This window comes from Lampetra fluviatilis, chromosome 34, assembly GCF_964198595.1.
Source record: "Lampetra fluviatilis chromosome 34, kcLamFluv1.1, whole genome shotgun sequence".
Lineage (NCBI taxonomy): Eukaryota > Metazoa > Chordata > Hyperoartia > Petromyzontiformes > Petromyzontidae > Lampetra > Lampetra fluviatilis.
Window position 1 is genome coordinate 6,026,983 of NC_136308.1, and position 24,304 is coordinate 6,051,286.

The window sequence follows — 24,304 nt, forward strand, 5'->3', positions numbered from 1 at the left end:
CCGGTTTTCCCCCTCCACATTTAGAAACATGCGCTTGGCTTCGATACATCACCACGTGGTGATGAGCCAACTTCGTTGAGCTATTGTTTGCGATAGAGCCAGGTCGCTTCTGAAAAAGAGCCACGTAGCTCAGTGGGGCCCTTACCTGGCAAAATAAATGGTTTAAAATCAAGATTTAATTGGTTTAACACGTTCCTTCGGAGTGGGCAGGTAGGAACTTGGTTGGACAGCGCATTCGTGCACGACAGACAAATATGCACGACAGACAGACAAATAATCCCTGGTGGGGAGTGTGGAACTTGTTGTTCTTCCTACCTGTATAAAAGATAACTTGACTTGAGGTAGCCAGGCAGCCAGCCAGGTAGCCAGCCCCCTTAACTATCGGCCCCTCCCCCTTGCTTAGGCCCCTCCCCTAACCCCCCCTCCCTTAGACCTCTCCCCTGACCCTCCTCCCTTATGCACCTCCCCTCTCCGTACCCGGTAGTCGATCTCCACCAATCAAAGAGCTGTTTATATTATAGATTTATTTATGCACGACAGACAGTCAGACAAATAATCCCTGGTGAGCAGTGTGGAACATATTGTTCCTACCTGTCAAAGTTTACATGGCAAGCCATACCACCCACTTTACGACATCAACGCCCACTCGGCCACGAGCCCCTCCCACGCAGCCAGAGGCCCCGCCTTCTCCGATGCTGGCCCCGCCCACCAATTCACAGGCACCGCCCACTCACCTGCTGACCACGCCCACCTGTCACCACGGAGTTTGAAGCCCGATGCATGTGGGTTTTTGGTGCACACTTTGTCAATGTTTTGTGATAGTTTTTTTATATCCCCCCCTCCCAAAGCAGGGATTTGAACTTACAACCTGCAACTGCGAGCCCACTGGCTCTGTCGCAGAGCCACCTGGCCGAAAAGTGTACATTGTTTCTGTTTAAACACTCGATGTTTCGGCCACATCCGAGCAAACAACATGGACTGTCATAATTATTAGTGCAATTACACCGTGAGGGTCCTCCACGGCTAAGCTGCACTCTCTGTTAATCGTGGTCATAAACGAACGGCAGACCCATAAATTCGGTTCTTTTTTAAAATGCCAATTTCAACCATACCTCCCTCCGCCACCCGACACAGCCAAATCCAGATTAAGCTTTCACGTCACTCCTCCCATCATTCATCACTGCAGCAGCAGCAGCAGCGGCGGCGATGAAAATTCACTTTGTAACACAATTTTTGTTCCTGGGTACTAAGTGTTATTTTTTTTTATTGCTTATGCCTATTAAGTATAGAAAATGGCTATTATTCCGCACAAACTTTGCTTTTGTGACCAGGACTTTACGTTAAGGAATGACACAAATGCACACGACGTTTTCGCATTGAAAATAGGTACATTTTAAAACATCACTTTCCCGGTCACAAAAGCCAAGTTTATGGGACATAAGCCATTTTTTGAACTTTTGAGGTATAAGCAATTAGGAAATAACACTTACTACCAAGAAAAAAATAAATGTTTTGTTGCACATTGTATCATCGAGGCTGGGAAGAGGAGTGGTTGCGTGTGGGAGTGGTTAAGGCGACGCGTTCATGAATGAATGAGTCCATAGCAACCGCTTTTGTTTACACGACAGTGGCACTCACAGCGGAACGACCTTTCGTAGCTCCCTCTCATCTCGCTAACAGCCTCTTCGCTCCTCTTCTTTTTAAAAGTTATTCTGCCTTCGTTATCGCTTCCTTTCCCCCCACTCCCACCACGCCTCGCTTGCTCGCTCCCCGTGTCCGCTTAGCACAGAGGCGAAACATTAAAGATGTTTCAGCTGGAGCAGAGGGAGGCTGCAGCCATTGCCAGGAGACGTCAGCTCGAGTCGGAGAGACGGAGTCGCATTTTTAACCCGAAGGTTCGCACCATCGGGGTGAGTGTGCGCGCATCACTCCACTCGCAGTGGGTGCATCGCTACACGCGCCGCGTTGCGATTTAAAAAAATAGGTCGTTTGCCCGAAACGTCGCCTGGACAAGTTTTTTTCATGTCTTTTTTGTTACTTTGGCGGCAGTGTTGTGGACGAATTGTGTTGAGTTTGTTGTTGGTTGTGCTCTTGGCACCTACTGTGACCGCCTCGCAAGAGTCGTGATCGTAGCGGCGGGTTCTCAACAGACCAGAGTGGTTCTAAACATTCTTCAACATTGTACAATTAGTGTGTAAAGTACAAACGGTTCGGAAAATGGTGCTCAAGGCGCAGCCCCGCGGCCAAGCAAACGTAATAAGTTGGCGAAACCTCAACCAGCATTAGCTCAACGTTGTAATTCTAAATAAGTATCACCTCGCAACACCGCAACTCGGATGTTTGAGCCGGAATTAGGAGATGGTGCCATCAACATTGTTGATTCGGTGAAACGCCACAAATGGATGCGATTTAAACGCCATACGCACCGTAGTACCAACACTTCACCGAACTTACACCAATGGAAAGCAATTTCATAAGCATGAGGATCAATACGAATTGGCCACAGGCCCTCAGCCACACAAAAACAAAGATCGCCTCCAGTTTGCGAGCACCTACACGGCACACGAGGGGGTGGGGGTGGCCAGCACCACGCCCGACCGCCTTTGTCTCCCCAGTGGAGAGGTTTACACACCGCACCAAGTACTCATTTGAGGCTGAGTCGACCTAAGCGAGGAGGTCCAGGACCGGTTCAAATAACCGTCACCGGTGTTGGCCATGAGCGGGAATCGAACTCTGATCGCCGGGTTCGTAGCGTGGTGCGCTAACCGCTGCGCCACCGCTCCCCACACGCGCGGAGTAACCACCCGCAACAATGGCTACACTTAAACTACTCGACAAGATGACATCATTTATGACAAACATCACATGGAATGCTCCCGATCTCGCCAAATCTTGGAAACTATTCAATGTTGAGACTGCGCGGTCCCTGGGATAGGCGACTCACCAGTAATTGAGGCTGCTGTGGATATACGTTATCAGCAGAGGGCGATGCACTAAAAATTAAGTCGGTGTACTGTACTGTATTGTGGTCCAACAGCTACATTCCCCTGCCTTCACTGACCAGCATGGTGAAGTATGGTCAAAACAACCCCCACTATCCACACGGCGTCACGGAAGGGCCTCATCTCGTCAGTGGATCGAGGACACATTCGGGCTACACGTGTCGAAGATAAACGTGGTTTCAGATTACGCAGCACAAAGACTCACAAACTCGCAGGGGCAAACTCACACAGGGACGCAGGCAAAATTTTTTAAACTAAAACAAACTTATTTTTTAATATATATACCAGGTAAAGCCCATTGAACTGTTTAGCTCTTTTTCAGAAGCGACCTGGCACACAAATGATAGCCCAAGTGGCTTATCACGTGGAAATGTATAGCAGCAAAATACTCCAAAACGCGTGTTGATTTAAAATGTGGAAGGAAAACTGGAGAATTCCCGGAGAAAAATCCACGCCACCACGGGGAGAGACACGCAAACTCCAAATTTAGAGCAGCAGGCGTCAGGGTCGGGATGGAAACCACGACCTCCTGCACACCAGGCGAGGAAGTTAACATCTCACAACCGCGGCACTCCGTCTGACACAGGCGAAATGCGTACAATTCAAGGCCATAGCCATGGAGTCAACATTGGGGGGGACAAAATCTTCCAGAGGGTCTGGGGGTCCCCCCCCCCAGAAAAAAAAATCTAAATTTGAAAACAAATTTCCTGCTTAAAACATTAAAAAATTCACTAACACACAGGATAGGCTTTTTTTTTACAATAATGTATAATAGTGTATTGTATTACATTGCTCTGTTTTTACTTTTTTACCTTTTCTTGTTTCATTGTATGTTATGGCAGAGATTATGAATTAATAAAGTACAACCATAACCACAATCATATAAACAGAAATCTATTTTATAGCAATATATTGGGGGGGACATTGAGCATATTTGAATATTGGGGGGATGTGTGTCCCCCAACATATATTATAATGACGGCCTTGGTACAATTCTTTAAGACAGCCATGAACACACGAACGACCACCACTGAACGGCTCCGGGACCAGACCTCTGGCGAAGATGCCAGGGATGTTGTGCGAGCCCTCAAGATGGATAGCCGCGTGCCGAGGCTTAATTACTACCCGAGCGAAAATAACTACCAGAGCGAAACCACACCCGCAGCAAAGAGCCACTCTGGCTCCCAGGACAATGCCCTCCGGCTCACCCACCGGGCATTGCGCTCAAACACTGGGCGTGGGAGGGGGGAAAAAACACAGCAATTGACCGCGTTGGAAATATTAAAGAATTTCATGCAAAGGGCAACTCTGGCTCCCAGGACAATGCCCTCCGGCTCACCCACCGGGCATTGCGCTCAAACACTGGGCGCGGGAGGGGGGAAACACCACAGCAATTGACCGCGTTGGAAATATTAAAGAATTTCAAGATAAAGTTGTGATAAAGACAAAGATCCCCCCCCCCCCGACCGTTGGGGAAAGTGCTGTTAGCGAGTAGCAACCTATCAAGGTCGGAATGGCACACGAGGGGGTGGGTAGGTGGTCAGCACCACGCCTGGCCGCCTTTGTCTCTTTAGGTGGCGATGCTTACACACTGCACCAGGTACTCGTTTAGGCCGAGTCAACCTAGGGGAGGCCCCGGACAGGTTCAGATAATCGTTGCTAGCGGAGGCCGTGAGCGGGATTCGAACTCGGGTCGTAGGCCAGCGCTCTAACAAAGACAAAGATCCCCCGTATAGCCTCAGACTGATGGGGCAAGTGCCGTTAAGCGAGCACCGCTCCACACACACACACACGCGTACTCAGACATACCTACACGCACACACACCCTTGGGCACACAGACAAATATCCCCCGTGTAGCCTTAACAGACTGTTGGGGCAAGTGCTGTTAGCGAGCACCGCGCTAACACACACGTACACGTGTACAAGCCCGATTGTTTGTCCACTGCTGGATGAGAGGGCCTCCCCACTTTTTTCACCACAGACCAGACCCCGACATTTCTCAGTCAGCAACGGTTCTAACAAATCCATGTAATATACGGTAACAGAGTTGAACACAACAGCGTGCCGGGTTACCAGATCACTCGGTACAAGCAATCCGTGCTGCGACCCCAACACAGAGGTCAGCTCCCAGGCATACCGCGTCGAAACCCGGGGGACACGTGGCAACCATACGGTCCACAACAGTGCGGGTTAACCTGACCATACTTCACCACGCTGGTTCAGTGCGGTTTGCCGATGGCGATAGGAGAGCACAGAATGACAACACATCGAGTTTGCTGAACTTCCCCCCGGCTGCCCACAACACCGACTTGCACTCGAGCTTCTGCGCACGCACGGTGGTGGCCACCCCATCCGAGTACTTATCCAGAGACTCAACCCTGCATAGCTTTCGTGACTGCAGGGATTCATCTTCTTGGTTCTTTCGGTAAAGTCACGTAAAAGGAAAATAATAAAATAATGAAAATAAAACATAATAAAATAATTCTCACGACGTTTCGGCCACAACGCAAGCAGCCGTCCTCAGGTGGAGAACAGGTCTGTCGAGAAGACAGAGTCTGACTGTTTTCTCGACAGACCTGTTCTTCTCGACAGACCTGTTCTCCACCTGACTGTCTTCTCGACAGACCTGTTCTTCTCGACAGACCTGTTCTCCACCTGAGGACGGCTGCTTGCGTTGTGGCCGAAACGTCGTGAGAATTATTTTATTATGTTTTATTTTTATTATTGTATTATTTCCATCCTGCATAGCTTCTGAGGATATCCGAAGCGATTGGGCTGCATGCCACCCGACTTGGTCACAGGCGACACAACGCTCTATCTCTAAAGTCCTCGCTTATTTTGTCATCCCGTGGGTTAGTCATCGAGGGTGCAATTGCGTTCCGTCGAATGCTAATACGGTACGGGGATCGTGTATTTGCTCCAACGCCGATGTGTTCTCACAGCGCAGTTCGCTTCACATGGCGGGGAAAGCCTAGAGTGCTGCGTCTCTCAAATCAGAGGGATTTTAGCGCTTAATCACAGTGGCTGGGGACAGAATACAAACTATAAACCGTGTAAAATAGATTGCTTTTAAAATGTGATGCACGACACTCAAGAGGCCTGGCATTTATTCCCAAGTTCACCAGCGAATTATTTGTTACACTTGTATACGATTACGAATTGGAGAGACACATCTTATACAATTCTTCTTCTTTCGTGTGGCATGCAAGCAACAGTTTGTATAGATATAACGTCAGGGTTGAATGTTAAGGTCCTTCAACCAATCCAAGGCGGCAGTAGATGCTGTGTGGATTGCAGCGATACCACCATACTGTGCTATGATCGACACAATCGCTTTTTTTAAAAATACACAGACGGCAGCCGGACGTCCCAGCGTGATTTGCATGTCAAGATGACAAGCCCCGCTCTGGCTCCATTCTCAACAAGGCACCAACATCCTGCCACCAGCACGGAGCTCGCGCTGTTTGTTGATTGGCCAGAGCCAGCGGCAGTCAAAGGGCGATTTGACGCCGCGAGTCACGCGCCAGCAAACCAGACACCTCAACACACGTTCGCCCAGGGGAGGGCCCGCAGCACAGAGAACCATCAGCATGGTGACCCACAACAACACGGTACAGAGCTGGGCTCAGTGTGCAGTAATTCATGCTGAGGTTGCAGAAAAGTGGTCTGGAATTCTCTCCTTCTGGCCATTGGGACCTCGGGGGGGTAGATGCCACGATGTCGAGATGTTAACTACCTCGCCTGGTATGCAGCAGGTCGTTGATCCAATTCCGACCCTGACGCCTGGATATTTGGAGTTTGCATATCACTCTCACCGTGGTCGCATGGATTTTTATCCAGGTCCTGCGGTTTTCACCTCCACGTTTGGAAAACATGCGTTCAGAGTGTTTGGCTGCTATACATTTCCACGTGATAAGCCACTTCGTTGAGCTGTCATTCGTGGCCAGGTCGCTTCTGAAAAAGAGCTACATGGTAAAATAAAAAGTTTACTTATTCCTCTGTTTAAGTCCAGGCTCCAGACTTTGTTATTTGTCTCTGCCCATGAAAATCTCTCTCTTCCTATGAAAAGTTTTTCTTTTTTCGCCGTTGCCTTTCTGTCACCTCGTCTCCCTCTCTGCCCTACAGCATCCTCCTCGTTTCCCCTCCTGCGAAAGAATAACACCGTACGAGACTGTTCTCTTCGCATTATCTAAAGCCGCACGTTTGCGGAATTGTACAGCACCTTTAGACGTGGTCACATTCGGGCACTTTATGAACACAAATTGCATTGTACGTACCAGAAACAACGCTGCACTTTAACTGGGACGTTGATAATAATAATATAATAGATGGGCCAATTGGGGTTAGTTGTTGAAGTCCTAAAATATGCAAAATCTTGCACATGTAGCGATTTATTACGGCGGCAGTATTAAGCAGAATCATGTTTTCTTAATGTAATGCAGATCTTCATTTCAGCCACAGCTGTCGTGGACCGAGCTAAAGAAAAGATTTACAAAACCCGGCACACCGCGTCCAAGTGCACCTCTCGCTACGGCTGCGGCTGCTCGCCCCGTGCCACCTCCCTGGTTTAATATCCCCCCCCACCCCCAGAAATTATTCAGTGATAAATGAAGCCCCTGGCTTCATGGACATTGTGACCAAAAAAAAGGTCCGTGAGCAAGCGTTACAACATCACGAATGCTTGCGAGACGATGACTTTTAGCTCCGCATGCAGCCAATTCATTCCGCTTGGCTGCGCCTGGGACTTCACGAGAGGGGGCGTGCAGAGAGGATGAGGATGACCTCAAATTTGACATTCACTCCATTGCAGCCGGTTCTCTGGATTCCATCGTCGTAATCGTCGTCGTGCAAATGCGGCTGCAACGCATTTGACGACGAGAAAATTTGCTCTGAGAATTCCTGAATCAAGTTTTGTTTAAATTACCGTCATCGTCCAACCATCCACTCCGATCAATCCACTCCTGGATGAAAGCCTCCCCAAGTCACTGTGCCACCATCTCTCACGATCGTGCGACGGAGTAATCCACCCAGCACCGGCGCTCTGTTTGAATTCATACGGAGCGATAAAAATGCACGCACAATCGCCACTTTACATTTCATTATAGCCATCCCCAATGTCAAGGCACTTATCGTTATACTTCATCAGTGCAGCGAGATTTAACTTAAAAGAATATGGCTAACATGAGGTCTCATATTAACACATTCATTCAGAGTGTTATTCATATTCAGTGCTTTACGCGTTACAGCTGTGTGGGGTTAAGAGAAGGGCACTCAATAGCTGTTTTATCATTCAACGATTCATCAATTCATATCAGTCGATAAATCTTGCTCATTGAATATTGTTGTGTACTAATCCAATGCGATCCATTCATGGATGTTGTAATGGGCTCACGTGACCCCTTGCAGCCTCTGGAAGCCACGACATTCACCGCGAAGTAAAACGAGGAATTGATTCTTGATTCAGACCACAGTCAGGTCACCACGAGCACCCAATAGAGCAACTGGCCAAATACCCTTCTGATTATAATTAGTCGAGAACGGTGAGGTTTTCCAGGATAAAGTATATTATTACAACATTCGGTTGTTCAAGTGTTCTCGGATAAAAAAAAAACAAATCAACGAAGAGCAACATTAAAAGCTTGCACTGCTTGCAACACCCCACCTCTCAGCCAGCCAGGAATGTAACTTGAAAATTTAACGAACAAACAACAACGAAAAATCATTGGGAATTCCAACTTGCTTGTTACGGAGCAGCCAACGTACTTCACACAAACGCAGGAGGTCCGAGCATTACACTTGGCCTTTACTTGCCTCCACTGCTTCACTTGCACCACCTGGCTGGCTGGCTGCCTGCTGTTGTGCACACAGTTCGCCACTGTAAAACAAAAAAGATCCCGATTTAAAGCTTTCGTGAACGCAGGGATTCATCTTCTTGGTTCTTTCGGTAAAGTCACGTAGAAGGGAAATAATAAAATAATACAAATAAAACATGATAAAATAATTCTCACGACGTTTCGGCCACAACGCAAGCAGCCGTCCTCAGGTGAAGAACAGGTCTGTCGGGAAGACAGCGTCTGAATGAAACACCCCAGGCTTGGAACGTATATTTAAGCTGGGTTGGAGGGGGAAGAGCGCCTTGACAAAAAAATGTGCATATCAATAGGAATTTAGCATATTTATGGGAAATGCAGATATGGGATTAGTCACTACTTGTGAAATGCGTGCCGAAAAAAGATCCCATGCGTATAGTCTGAACAAACTGCTGTTGGGGCAAATGCGGCGAGCGAACGCTTATGAAGGCCTGAACGGCACACGAGAGGGTTGGGGTGGTCAGCACCACGTTTACTTCTGCACAAAGACAAAGATCCCCCGTATAGCCTTAACAGACTGTTGGGACAAGTACCCCAACAACTACTGCACACTCCACACACACGCACGCACGAGACATCCGTGTGGATTATCAGCTGCCCGTGAGCCCCATTCTCACTCGAATCATTTACAAAAATCTCACGTGTTCCAATTTGTGCCACTAAACAACACTGAATACATTGTATTTTTGTATTTGTATTAACGCTAACGTGATGGAGTAGGTATAAGCTCAGTGTCTCATATCAAGTGAGATTCGAAACCAGCCAAACCGGCTGCCTAATTAAATAATTGATGCATCGGAAATTGGAATGAATGTCACGTGGGTTATATTAGCAATTCAAGCCAAACTTGGTTGCTCAGTTGATCAAACAAAAGAAAGCTCTCTCTGGTGTGGATCAATCAGTTTCAAAGACAATGCATACATTATTGTTTTATATTTTTATAATTTTATTATTTCCCTTCTACGTGACTTTACCGAAAGAACCAAGAGTATGAATTCCCCGCAGTCAAGAAAGCTTTAAATCAAAATTTAATGCTTACATTATCAGAGTATGTTTTTGTTTGCATTCTGACCACAAGCATTGTGGTTAATGCAGACATGATTCCATGTAAAAGGTTTCAGTTTGGTGTTCTAACATCTTAACATCTGTTTTGATGCCAGAAAAAAAGGGGAAAACCTATTCTCACATTTTGGTACTGGCAAAGGAGGTCCCGTGATGTAGTTGATCAAAAATTTAACTTTGCACACAGAGCCACATTTAAGGCAATGATGATTGCTATTATTTAAAACAATGTTGCTATCGTGTCTGCGTTAACAGGGGCCAATCCTTGTGCTACTATTGGTTTTTGAGTGAACACTGCAATGACAATCTGGGATCTTTCAATGCGCCTATAGCAGTGTGCTTTGTGTGCTGTGAAGAAGGGCCCGTTGCCCGAAACGTCAGCTATTATTTTATTTTCTAAAGCCACAGTGTTATTGACGGATGTTTCTTTTTCGTGTGCTTGTGCACCACTGCCAACGCAGCAGCATCATCATCAAGATGATTTGTTCCATAGTAGTCGAGTGCGATGACGCTTTGCAAAAATATTATAATTTCGCCATCCATCAAGAGCAGTTACTTGCGAGAAATTACAACCGTTCACTCCATTAAATGTTTATTTTCTGCCCGCTCCCTCCAGGCCAGCTCGTGCCCTCTAAAAAAAACACAAAGTTGCACTTATGTACAATGATTTGTCTTCGCTTGGTGTGGTGTGCGGCTCAACTGTCCACGAACCGACGGATATGCCAAACGTGCATCAATAAATCATGAGTGGCACGAATGCTGAGTAGATGTGCGACTGAGCTGTGGCTGATTGATTGATTTAAATCTCAGGAATTCAACTGCCTGCTTCCAATTTTATATAACATGGAGCTTTTCAAACTAAGCACAAAAAACTTGGCTCCGGTGCAATTCATGTCACGATTAACGTGCCACTTGATTTGAAGCGTAAGATTCTATGTAGGAAGAATACAATACATTTAATGTCTTGTTCTATATTACAGTGGTACCCCGGAGATCGAACTTAATTCGTTCCAGAAGGCCATTCGAACACCGATTTGTTCGAACACCGAATACATTTTCCCCATAACAATTCATGTAAATGACATTAATTGGTTCCAGACACAAGAAATCTCTCATTATAAAAAAATTTACACGAAGTTTACAGTAATTACATGCATAAAAGCATACAAAAAAACAAGAAACACAATAAATAAATGGAATAAATAGATAGAATAAATGAAATAAATGAACATTGAACTTCACTTTACCTGTAGTAAAAAGAGTTGATGGCTTGAGTGGAAGGTGGTGAGGAGGAGGAGGAGGTAAAACCTTTGTCTGGGCAAGCGTCACGCACGCTGGCCATACGCGTCTCAGCCGTACAGGTTCTTTCAAGTCGCGATTGCCCCGTTCGACCTCCGAATTTCGTTCGGTTTCCGGGGCAAAAATGTTCGGAAATATCGTTCGAACACCGATTTGTTCGACTTCTAGTGTGTTCGATCTCCGAGGCTCTACCGTATATAATCATACTATTATTATGATGCGTGTTTACCTAGGAAAGTCTGCCCTTCCCCCACAATTCTGATTAGCACGGTTGGCTACGTACGGTGCAAAAGAAGTTCAACATATGAGTCTCAATACTTGTTTTCAGAAGTGGTCAGTTATCACGGATGGCAGGCAATGTTCCTGTTGTGTGTAATACCAATTGATTAATTTGCAGGTATTTCTTTTCTTGCAATTGTATGTTTGGCCAAGACCAGTTTCAATGTTTATTTTTATATGGGAGGAAACCCTGGAGAACCCGGAGGAAACCCATGTAGAACAAGGGGGAGAACATTCAAATTTCACACAGAAAGGCACCCGAGTCAGAATTGAACCCAGGCTCTTCTTGTTGTGAGGCACGAGTGTTAACTACTGCGCCGCCACGCTCTGCTACAACATTGTGACACCGCTTTAAAAGCCAAGCTTTCTGTACAACTAACGATACACTTACTTCATGCAGCACCTTTCACAACAGCACATGCTCCATGAGCGCTGTTGAATAAAAAAAACAGAATGATATAACAAACACAAACAACAAATACTGTCACAGACAAGAACAAAGTAACATAAAAAAAACTATAAAAAGAAACGTAGCTTTGAGATGAGATTTAAAACCGCCAAGTACAAAGCAAAAAAAAATCAACACCATAATTTAAAACTGCCATGCAATAGAAAAATGTACAGTAGGTTATCATAATCAGAATATGTATTTATATTATGAGACCTCCTTTGCCAGTAGCAAGATATAGTAATAGGTTTTTACCCTTTTATCTGGCACCACAACTCACACCTTTATACAAGGGATCATGTTTGCAATAACCACAACACAAGCAGTCAAAATGCAAACAAAAAGAGACAACTCTATAAAGGTGTCAGTTTTGGTGCCAGATAAAAGGGTTAAAACCTATTACTATCTATTTATACTTGAGGAATCCGATGAGCTATGAAGCTCTTTATTTCACAGATGTGCAGTGGGGGCGGGTCAGAACGTTACAACAACAAACAACAAAACACGACAAGAGTGCAAAGTATAGGAAAGGAAAAACAAATACACAAATACAATTTTAAAAAAATATTACCGGTTAAAGCCCACTGAGCTATTAATTTGTTTTTCAGAAGCGACCTGACCACAAATGATAGCTCAACAAAGTCGCTCATATTCGCGGAAGCAATGCAAGTGTAAAATAAAACATTCCAGTATGAAATCGCGGAAATGGTAAACGTGGATAAACTCCGAAACCCCCGTGCGCTGTCGACATCACCGTGCCTGCCTGCCTGCCACGTAGACTTTGTGCCAGAGGTCGCAAACGGGTTTTGATTCCTTACCCGTACCCGTACCCGGCCGCACCAGGGTCGCAAATGGGTACCCGTACCCGGCCGGGTACGGGTACCCGTTCCCTACCCGTACCCGTACCCTACCCGAAATGAGTGACCAACGGTTACTCACCAGTGAATCACGGCCTACCCGTACCCGTACCCGGCCGCACCAGGGTCGCAAACGGGTGCCCGTACCCGTACCTGGCCGGGTACGGGTAGCCGGGTATCGGGTAGGGTACGGGTATCGGGTACCCGGTTGCGACCTCTGCTTTGTGCTCGGCTGTAACTCTCAGTCACAACTCCGCGTGCAGGTCGACCTGGATGGCCTCAACGAGCAGGTGGAGCAGAGGAGGTTTCGCGAGCAGCAGGAGAAGACGCGGGAGGAGGCCTTTGGTAACGCAGACGCACGTCTCGCACCTGAGCAATAACAGTAGCGTTGTGACTCTCCACAAGTGAGGTCGAGACGTTTTGCTGTTCCTGTCCATTTGTCCACACGTCCGTCCGGCTCTCTGTCCGTCTGTGCGTAACGTGGGGCACGATAATTCCCGTAAAGATAATTATCCAACACGAATGCAACATTCGTACACGGCTGCGTTTGCCGCTAACGACAGATGTACGCACACACGGCACACCGCGTTCCGTACACCTCCTCTCACTCTGCCTTGTAGCTACTCGTCACGCGCCGTCTGCTCCAGTCTTATCAGTCACCTGGACTATTACATACCTGTCAACCCCTTATCAGTGCCGACCTTGTTACTGACCAATTCAGATCTTATTGGTCACCCCGTGCTCTTATAAATCTAAACGTTCATCCTACAAAGCCCCATCACAAGGGAGAAAGACAAACATTTTTGGCCGTTTTGAAACGTCTGTACGCCGTATTGACCTGAAAACTCAATTTCCCTTTACAAGAATACGGATACACCGTATGGGTTACAGCTATGTTCCACACACCGGCACACCACACAAACTCGTGTGCCTCCTCCTCCCTCCCTCTCTACGTCCTGCGGCTCCCAAGTCCCGCTGCCCACTCGCTCTCCGGCCTAGCAAAAAAAAAGCGTGCCCCCTTCCCCCACCCCCCCCCCCACCGTTGCAGCGGACGCAGCGATCCGGCACGACCGCATCGCGATCCTCCTGGACGAGAGGCAGCGCGAGGAGTCCCGCGCCCTCGACCGCTCCCTCGCCCAATACTGGGCCCGCTGCCAGAGCGCCAGCGACAGGTCCCAGCCGCCGGCGGACGTCGTCGCGGACGAGGGAGCGGTGTCGGGCCTGCGCTCCTTCGCGGGCGAAGACCTGGAGGGCGGAGAGCGGCGCGGTCTGCAGAAGGAGCAGCAGAGGAGGTGGCTGCTGGAGCAGCAGGAGGAGAAGCGGCGAGCGCAGGACGAGCGGAGGAACAGAGGTGGCGCGATCGCGACCGGCGGCGGAATCGGGCGGCGGTGGCTCGGGAATTGTTGCAGCAGTTGTCGTTGCGATCGTTAAATGTAATCATCGTCACCGTCATCATGAGGTGCAAGCCGCTCGCCGTCACGCTGAGTGCAGCGCCAAGGAACATCGTCTTTGCAGCTCCGAATTGTCGTCACGATCGTGATCGTTATCTCTTCATTTGAATGATGATGATGATTATCATCGATTAACTACGAATCGTTCATTCATCAACAATATCAGCAAGTATGACTCATTTATAATCATCAATTAACCATCGATCGTTCATTTGTAATCATCTATTATTAATCATCCTTTGTCTTCTTTATCTATCAGCTTTGAATCATTCATCATCATTTGCATCATCCGTTTAGTAGGAGCCATTCATTATATTATCAAACATCTCCACGACTTATGGAATAGGTCTACGGTTGGACACGCACATGAAAATAGATGTGGCCTCACCACCCCAGCCTACGTTCGAACAACGGTACATTTGACGATCATAAAATAATGGCAATTTTAACGTGCAATGCCCGAGCGAAAAGCCACTTCGTAATCATAGCAAAAGATTACCCAGACATCTCGAAAGTGCGAGAAGCCTAGGGGAGCCCTCCGAAAACCACGTAGCTGCCCACAGAAGGCCCCTGGCCACGTTGCCGATACACCGAGAGCCGGACTGCCATGGGGCCCCACAGCCAACTGCCCATGCTCACCGCCACCTCCCCCCCCCCCAAATAAAACATGAAGGCATTCCAAGTTATGACAAATAAGAATAGGCATTGCCCTTTTCTGGCAATAAAAGAGGTGTTAAAATGTTCAGACAACAAATAGATACATTTTTGCATGGAATCAAGTCTGCATTAACCACACGTACCGGTACGTTAGAAATGCTCCGAAACGTGCATTGTCTTTGTACTGTTTGCCTTTTGGCGTTCTCTGGTCTGAAACTGGTGAGACTAGGCCATAAAGACGTCTAGATTTGAAGTTTTCGTAACTGCAGGAATCCATACTCTTTGGTTCTTTCGGTAAAGTCACGTAGGCAACAAAATGAATTAAATCACGTTTCAGGTGCAACACAAGTGCCCGTCATCAGGTGGAAACAACCGCAGCAATAAACAATTGCTGAAGTGGGCAAAAGGAGGCTGCTTGTGACACGAGGCTATATATAAGTACCAAATAGATACATTTTTGCATGGAATCAAGTCTGCATTAACCACACGTATCGGTGCGTTAGAAATGCTCTGAAACGTGTGGCATTGTCTTTGTACTGTTCGCCTTTTGGCGTTCTCTGGTCTGACACTGGTGAGACTAGGCCATAAAGACGTCTGTTTCTGGTGTAGGCCAATCCGTTTAAAAGAAAATGCATCTATTGTCAGAATTTTTAGCATGTTCACCACAAGTACGTGTGGTTAATGCAGACTTGCTTCCTTGCTAAAGGTTTCTATTTGGTGTTTGAACATCTTAACACCTGGTTTATTGCCAGAAAGGGTAAAACCTACTCTTATTTTTCATATTTTGATACTGGCAAAACGGTCCCATGATGCATTCCAGCTTGTTTGTTGTGGAGGAGCAACGGCACTTCAAACCGCAGCGGGGAACGGACTTTCAGTCCCGGTGCAGTTACTCTGCCTGCGCATTCGTGTGTGTTTGTGTGTGTGGCAACGTTCGCTTCTGAAAAATAAGTCAATACCTCAATGGGCTTTACCTGGTAAAAAAAATGTTTTTGTTGTATTTGTATATTTTAAAGTCAGTTTTTAACCTTTCCTATACTTTGCACTCCTATCGTGTTTTTTTTCATCCTGTTTGTTTGTTGTTGTAACGTTCTGACCGCCCCTACTGGACACCTGTGAAAAAAGAGCTTTATAGGTCATGGGATTCCTCCAGTACAAATAAATATTCTGATTCTGAGTGGGAATGTGTCATCATCCCCGTTTACGGGCAACAATTGACAATTATCCGAACCAGTCCTGGGCCTCCCCCTAGGTAGACTCGGCCTTAAGTGAGTACCTGGTGCAATGTGTGAACATCGCCACTCGGTCGACAAAGGCGGCCGGGCGTGGCGCTGGCCACTCACCCCCATGTGTGCCGTGCGGGCCTTCATAGGTATTGCTCGCGAACAGCACTTGCCCCAACGGTCTGTTGAAGGCTACACAGGGGATCTTTGGCTCTGTGTGTGCGCGTGTCAGATGAGCTGTACGATGCGATGCGCCTGGAGATGGACCGGCGAGCCATGCGGCTGTCTCTCGCCGAGGAGTCGTGCCGCCGCGTGATCCTTACCGCCACCAAGGACTTCAACCGTGCGCAGGTGGGCGCGAGTCGGGGCAGTGCGCACGGAGCAAGGGGCATGCGGCACGAGCATCAAGGCTGCAGCCCTGGGCCCGTGATTTTGAGTGGCCCACAAAATAAAATGCAACACTACGGCCAGTGGCGCTCCCACTTGAAATTCTGAAAGTTTTTATTTTATTGATAGCGACGTTGTTTTTTTATTAATAATAAATAAATAATGTTGCTGGCCAGCACCACGCCCGGCCGCCTTTGTCTCGCCAATGGTGATGTTTGCACACCACACCAGGTGCTCATTTGAGTCTGAGTCAACCTAGGGGAGGCCCAGGACCAGTTCAAATATTCGCCACAGTTTTGGTCGTGAGCAGGAATCTAACTCGGGTCGCCAGGTTCGTAGCGCAGTGAGCTAGTCGCTGCACTACTGCTCCTCATACCACCACCACGTCCGTCTTTGTCTTCCTCTTGCCGCTGCGCCTTCGATTTTCCCGAGGAGAAGGCGTGGCAGAAGTGAGTCCTGTGAGGCTCGCAATCAAACAACAACATGAACAACATCAACGACAACAGCAAATGACGCTCGTGTAACGATGGCTCTGGTGCCTGACTGCGCGACCCGGCTAAGTGTTGGTATGCCAGCTGGAAATAAAAAAGTGTAAGCGTCGCGCTAAATTGAACTCAATGCCTGACAAATGACCGATCCAAAGACACAAAAGCGTGAGCAGCTGTGTGGTAATTTGGAATCAATCTTGAGATTTGCCGCTGCTGACGTTGACAATGATTTGCTGAGGATGACAATGATTTTCCACGAAAAATTATTTTGTGATGCCAACATGATAACAATGGTTTATCGACATGGTGGCGACTGCGATGATAACAACAACAACAACATGCCTCATGTCCTAACCTCTCCGTTATCTCTCCTCCACACAGTTAACACTGAGCCTGTCATGTCCCTCCTCGGATACAGTTCCTACACACCAGTGTTCTTCACTCATTTTCAGAGGGGGGGGGGTGGGCTTGCACTTTCGCCGATAAGATCTCAGTGTGTGGTTAGCCACACATTTGGAACCATTGGTTTTGACAGCATGATGGGGCGTTTTCACGCCAGGGGGCCGCACTAAGGGCCGCCAGTGGCCCGCGGGCCTTGCAATGAAGAACGCAGCTCCACACGGTTACATTAAGCCACATTGTGTCCTGTCCCCTAGGCAACAGCCCATCCACACAGTAGATGCTGTTTTATTCCGAATAAACATCAGTAGCATAGCCTCACCTCCGACCCCCGTCTCCCATTCCTCCACTCCTCCCGCCCTCCGCCCTCCCCTATGCCACGGTGGCGAGATGTTAGCTCCCTCACCTGGGATGCAGGAGGTTCGTGGGTTGGATTCTGACTCTGCCGCTGTACGTTTCGAGTTTGTATGTTTCTCTCCCCGCGGTCGCTTAGATTTTTCTCCGGGTCCTCCGGTTTTTCCTTCCACATTTAGAATCAACACGGATTGAGATTATTTGACTGCTACTATGAATTCCACACGATGATAAGCCACTTCGTTGAGTTATCTACTACTACTGTTTAACCAGGTAATGCCCACTGAGCTCTGTAGCTCTTTTTCCGAAGCGACGTGGCCACAAAGGATGGCTCAACGAAGTGGCTCATCAATACTCTAAACGCGCGTTAATTCTAAATGTGGAGGGGAAAAAAACGGAGGGTATTAGTTTATTTTTCGATGTAAAGCTTTCGTAACTGCAGGGATTCATCTTCTTGGTTCTGTCGGTAAAGTCACGTAGAAGGGAAAGAATAAAATAATAAAAATAAAACATAATAAAATAATTATCACTACGTTTCGGCCACAACGCAAGCAGCCGTCCTCAGGTGAAGAACAGACAGCGTTCATTCAGACGTGAGAATTATTTTATTATGTTGTATTTTTATTATTTTATTATTTCCCTACTACGTGACTTTACCGAAAGAACCAAGAAGATATTAGTTTAGTTCAAATAACAGAGTGATCCATCCCCGCCGCACTCGTAAACCCGGCGGGCTGACGGGCGGGCGGTGTGCGCTTGATTCACCTCCAGGCGGAGGAGCAAGAGGCGAAACGGCGCCGGGAGCACGAGCGGGAGGAGGCGGCGTCGCAAGCGGAGATCGCCGCGCTGCTGGAGGGCGGCCTGCTCACCGAGGACCCCGCGCAGGCGTCCAGCGCCCTCAGCCCGCTGCGCGTCGTACCCGACCGCTGGAAGGGCATGAGCGGCGAGCAGCTGCACGAGATCCGCCTCGCCCAGGAGCGCCAGCGCGAGGAGAAGAAGGTCCCGTGGGCAGACGCGCAGCGCGTCCTCGTGGGGGGCAAATTCTTGGGGGGCGGTGTGCCCGGGGGCAGCCGTTGTCCTAGCAAAGCAGAGTCAAAGGCTGAATTGAGATGAGGCAGTGTTCATTTCCCACAGGTGGAGATTCCAATTTCCTACGACTGAGGTGAGGGATTGGGGGGGGGGGTCTATCCAAAGGACAGCCACCGTTGACTTCCCAACGAAGTGGTAATAATTTTATCGACCCCGGAGGAATGATGGGTTAAGCCAACCCCCGAACCAGGATTTGAACTTGCAGGTTTCAAATTGCGAGCCACTCGCACTACTGGTGGCCAGGTGGCCGAGCAAAAACAAATCGTTATTTCGATAAAGAAAGTAAATAATGGCCTTATGTGCCATTAAGAAGGGCTATTGCTCGAAACGTTGACGATTTTATATATTTTCTTTTTAGGCCACAGTGTTATTGATGAATATGTTACAATTGTGTTTGTTAATTGTGCTTGTGCACCACTGCCAATACAGCATTGTCAAATTATTTGCTGAAAAAGCAATGCTGTTAGGCTGCTGTGGGGGGCACGCTGTGGGCAGCAAGATGGCAGTGCCGCAAAATCCGTTATTGTACTGCACCACACTCCAATGTGTATGCTGCACGCCTTCACCGGCCTGCAACGACCAGCGTGGTGAAGTATGGTCAAATAGCACCTGACGACACACATGGCATTGGAGGCCCTTGATTGACGATAAGAGCTGTACACGTACATGTTACATATACGGCGTGCAACAATACATTTACCATTTTGTCTTGACAACAGGAACAAATGACGCACGTATGTATGTTTAACACGTAGGCTTTCACGACCAATATTATCCATAAGAGGTTTTTGGGCTGTGTTGGTTGCTGGTGGGTTTAACGACACATTTATATTTACGCGATCTAACCCATAAACCTCTCTTATGCATGTATGTTGAACTTCTTTCGCATCATATGTAGCCAACCGTGCTAATCGGAGGTGAAGATACAGAGCAATGTGACACATTTGCATGCAAATTGAATGACAAATCTCAGTTCGTAGCACGTGCATTAGTAAGCCTACGACGACTCACTGCTGCCCCATGCAGTCACCGTGTCTAGCAGATGTTGGACAGTGTTCATCAGTGCCGACTTGTATTACTACACCTGTGCGGTGGCGAGATGTTAACTACCTCGCCTGGTATGCAGGAAACCCTGGGTTCAATCCCCACCCTGACACCTGAAAATTTGGAGTTTGTATGTTCTCCCCGTGGTCGTGTGGATTTTTTTCTGAGTCCTACGGTTTTTCCCTCCACATTTAGAAACATGCGTTTAGAGTATTTGGCTGCTATCAATTTCCACGTGATAACAGGCGACTTCGTTGAGCTATTTGTGGCCAGATCACTTCCAAAAAAATAAAGAGTTCAGTGGGCCTTACATGGTAGAATAACACTGGTCAACACACTTTTTCTGGCATAAGGTATTCCAACGGTTTTAAGGTAATTTTGGGGTGCTGATTCCAAATCTGGCATCAGTTTATTGTCTATCGGTTTTCGAGATATCAAATATTGCATTTTCAATAAAACTGCAGAAGAAAAATATTAAATAAATGTGGATATCTACATTAAATGATATTATTAACACACTATCCTAAAAATACAGCACCATATTTTAACACTAAAGCAGTCATTGACTCGCAACAACTTGCAATCATAAGTGACAGAGTTATTTTCGGGTAAAATCAATGAAAATGGGGTATGCCGATAGCATAAAATGAGATGTGATAGAACAAATCTGAGATCAGATTTGGAATCAGCACCCTGAAATTAGTCTAAAACAGCTGCAAAAGTCCAGGCCAGAAAAAAATGTTTTATTTGTTGTTGACCAGTGTAATAATATTTCGATTTAAAGCTTTCGTGATTGCAGGGATTCATATTCTTGGTTCTTTCGGTAAAGTCACGTAGAATGGAAATAATAATTTGTATTATTTGTATTATTTTATTATTTCCATTCTACGTGACTTTACCGAAAGAACCAAGAATACAGTGTTATAATAGTTTAGTTCCATGGGCACGGCATCCTGCATTGCTAAGCGTCGGCAGACCGGTGACCGAAACCTCTGAAGCGCGCCGCAGCTTACTACGGCCACGACGATCCACGGTGTGCAGAGGCTGGAGGAGGAGGAGCGCCGGCGAGACGAGGAGTGGGAGCGCCAGAGCCTGCAGGCGGCACGCATTGGGACGCTCTTGGAGCAAGAGCAGCAGCGCAGCGCCAAGGAGCAGCGCCGAGCCCTGGACAGCACCAACATGCAGCTGGCCAGCGAGCAGAACATGCAGTGAGTGCAAAGACAAAGACCCCCCCCCCCCCAACTACCACCCCCCCCCCCCCCCCGGAAAGCATTAATAGACTTATTCTTAGGTTGTTTCGGTAAAGTCACGTAGGTAAAAAAATTCAATTTAAATTAATAAAAGTAAAATTAAAATAAAATTAAAATCACGATTTTTATTTTATTTTTTATTTTACTTTTATTAATTTAAAAATTTTTACCTACGTGACTTTTCCGAAAAAACCTAAGAATATGAATCCTTGCAGTCACGAAAGCTTCAAATCTAGAATTAATAGACTTCTTCTTGGTTCTTTCGGTAAAGTCACGTAGAAGGGAAATAATAAAATAATTAAAATAAAACATTATAAAATACAATTCTCACGACGTTTCGGCCACAACGCAAGCAGCCGTCCTCAGGTGAAGAACAGGTCTGTCGGAAAGACAGCGTCTGAATGACGCCACTGTGGAGACAAATACTTTACCGAAAGAACCAAGAAGATGAATCCATGCAGTCACGAAAGCTTTAAATCGAAAAATGAATAGACTTTTCGGGAAAGTGCTATTAGTGGGTAGCAGCACTTACAAAGGTCGGCACGGCACACGATGGGGTGTGTGGGTGACCAGCACCACGCACGCCCGGCCGCCTTTGTCTCCACAGTGGCGATGTTCACACACACACACAGCACCAGGTACTCGTTTAAGGCTGAGTCAACCTAGGGGTTCGGGTAATCGTCACCGGTGTTGGTGGCCGTGAGTGGGAATCGGACTCGGCTCGCTGGGTTCGTAGCGCAGCGCGATAACCGCGTGGCTAACCGCGGCGCTACCTCAGTGAGTGTGCGCACACAGACAAAGATCCCCCACATAGACATGCAGGATGTCGGGGCAAGTGCTGTTAGCAAGCACCGATGAAGGCCGGCACGGCACTCGAGGTGGTGGTGAGGCCAGAATCAGCCCTCGTGTCACCGTTGCCTCCCCAGTGATGATGTTAACACACACACAGCACCAGGTACTCATTTAAGGCTGAGTCCTAGATGCCTCGACGGGCGAGGGATATTATCGATTACACTGTATTTTCCTTGACTACATGAATGCAAACTACTGTAGTTTACATTCATGTAGTTATATCAATATATGTAGTTATACTTTACAAGCCAGCTGTAAATGTTCTCTAATCCACGTGTTCCTCTCCCTGTCTCTTGAATGCAATTCAAAACCTGCAGCTCTCTGTGCTACTTTGGGCATTTTCCAGCTTTTGCTGCGTCATTTTCCTTGTCAACGTCCACGTTTTCTTGATCCACGTATCATTCCAGGTCGTGTATGCTGGTGCAAGCCATTCTCTACGCATCTCGTTCGATTGCGTTTCGTTAAAGTGCCAAGTTCGGATTTCCCAGCGCTCAACATGCTCTCATTCGCCTCTGTTCATGTCGTCATCTCGACCCCGCTCTGTTTGCGAAAACTGCTAGAGACACGCAAACGCTGTGCTCAGCCGGTTGAAAGACATCGCCTTGACCGCTAAACAAATTTAAACGACGGTCAAGACTAACGATGGAGTGGCAGCTAAAGGAGGGAACACGTTCGAAAGGGCATTTAACCGTGGAGATGGAGCGATGAAATTAGCTCGTGCGCAGGAGGCTAGATATGGATTGTTGTGTGACGAGATTGCGAGACATGGTGGCAGCATGCAGAGGCCTTCATCCAGCAGTTTCTAGATCAAAAGCAACCCTCTTAACAGCACATGCACTGTGCTGACATGCATTGAAAAGGCGCATACATCAGTTTTAGTGCACGGGGTGGGGTGTGGCCAACGCCATGCCCAGCCACCTTTATCTCCCCACTGCTGATTTATAACACACGCGATGCACGCCCATAACAGAGTTCTTTGGAGACAATTGCATGGCTACAAGGTGTCTATTTTCTCTGGCTTCTCTGGTTTCCTCCCGAACAGCCAACACTCAATGAAGAATTGTCTAAACATCCCAGCATAGGGCCTCACTGAATCTTGAGACTCAGCCAGGCGTTCCTGGATGAATCAAAGACGCACTGTTATCATTATTATTTCAACACAACGCACAGACACACGGTAATCGCTGACTGCACAGTACACAAACAGCTTTCACACTCTGTCCGTCATACTTTCACAAAATGTGCACACATGGGAAACACGCCGTGGGCATTCAAACCCTGAAGTGTGACCATTTTAAAAGGGGGGCCCATTTAACATCTCAGCCGAGGGGGGAGGCACGGCACAGTCAATTGTTAAACAAACTCTATGTAAAATCACCAAACCGAGTGCATGATACAATCTCCTTTCGAAACAGGGCTTTCAACAGAGGGGTTCAGACCCCTCCAGACGCCCCTCCTTCTCCACCACCGATGCTACGAGGATGTAAGAATGAGATAATCCGTCATTACCTTATCAGCCCTTATCCTGTGTCACACGTACACGCAAGAGCGCGCCACGTGAACGAGTTTACGTCACAGCAACGTGAACTTTACCTGAATTCCGCGCGGCCTGCCGACACACACCCATTCATTCGTTGCTCGGTGCGAAATATTTTATTTGCAGCCGAGAATTCCTGGAGAAGGAAGTCTACAAGAACACTCCGACGGAGCAATTCTTCGCCCAGTTCAACACGTCCAGCCGTTGAGAGGTGGCGCTGACGGAGGTCACTCGACGGAGAAGACACGCTCTGTCATATTATTATTATTATTCTTCTCATAATTAAGCACGTATCGTATTGATCACAAAGGCTTCCCATAAACCAGCCACGGTAGAGCTCGGGGCCAATGACCCTGCATGAATAGATGTTCAATAAGTCACGATTGTGGTAGAGGTACAGCTGGTGATAATACAAGTTGCTGTATGCACGGCAGTGATCTAGTAAACGACATTGTCAGCTCAGGGGATGTGGAAATCGGTCAGGTGCGGCCCCAATATTAGATTTGTCTCACACGGTCGCACCCTAGAGGCTATTATAATGCGCGTCACCTCTTGCCTAATCACATCATCGTGACGCTCAACGGTCTAAAACATTAAACACTGCAAGGGGCGCTCCGTTTTAACAAAATGCAGCCACTCCAGCTCCGTAGTAGTAGCACCTCTTTGCTATATCATTGACACGTATCTGATTAAATATCCCAGAAACGGAGTTCTATATGAAATATATTTTCACTAAAAACAAAAAAAAATAATCC

At 47.4% G+C, this 24,304-nt stretch overlaps 1 protein-coding gene across 1 annotated transcript; it reads left to right on the forward strand.

Annotated features, from left to right (window-relative positions):
* The first annotated feature begins 1,634 nt into the window (after positions 1 to 1,634).
* LOC144944321 (RIB43A-like with coiled-coils protein 2) lies at positions 1,635 to 24,304 on the forward strand. The gene is made up of 7 exons (XM_078872384.1): positions 1,635 to 1,910; positions 13,082 to 13,163; positions 13,867 to 14,169; positions 16,382 to 16,500; positions 18,549 to 18,776; positions 20,952 to 21,118; positions 23,676 to 24,304. The coding sequence occupies exons 1-7, from the start codon at positions 1,806 to 1,808 to the stop codon at positions 23,755 to 23,757; spliced, it is 1,086 nt and encodes a 361-aa protein (XP_078728510.1). The 5' UTR covers positions 1,635 to 1,805; the 3' UTR covers positions 23,758 to 24,304.

Excerpts from the sequence above, each read along its gene's own strand:
- LOC144944321 (XM_078872384.1), top strand. The coding sequence starts at position 1,806 with ATGTTTCAGCTGGAGCAGAGGGAGGCTGCAGCCATTGCCAGGAGACGT. Across the intron at positions 18,777-20,951 it reads GCCAGCGCGAGGAGAAGAAG|AGGCTGGAGGAGGAGGAGCG; the intron begins GTCCCGTGGGCA and ends CACGGTGTGCAG. Across the intron at positions 21,119-23,675 it reads GCCAGCGAGCAGAACATGCA|CCGAGAATTCCTGGAGAAGG; the intron begins GTGAGTGCAAAG and ends TTTTATTTGCAG.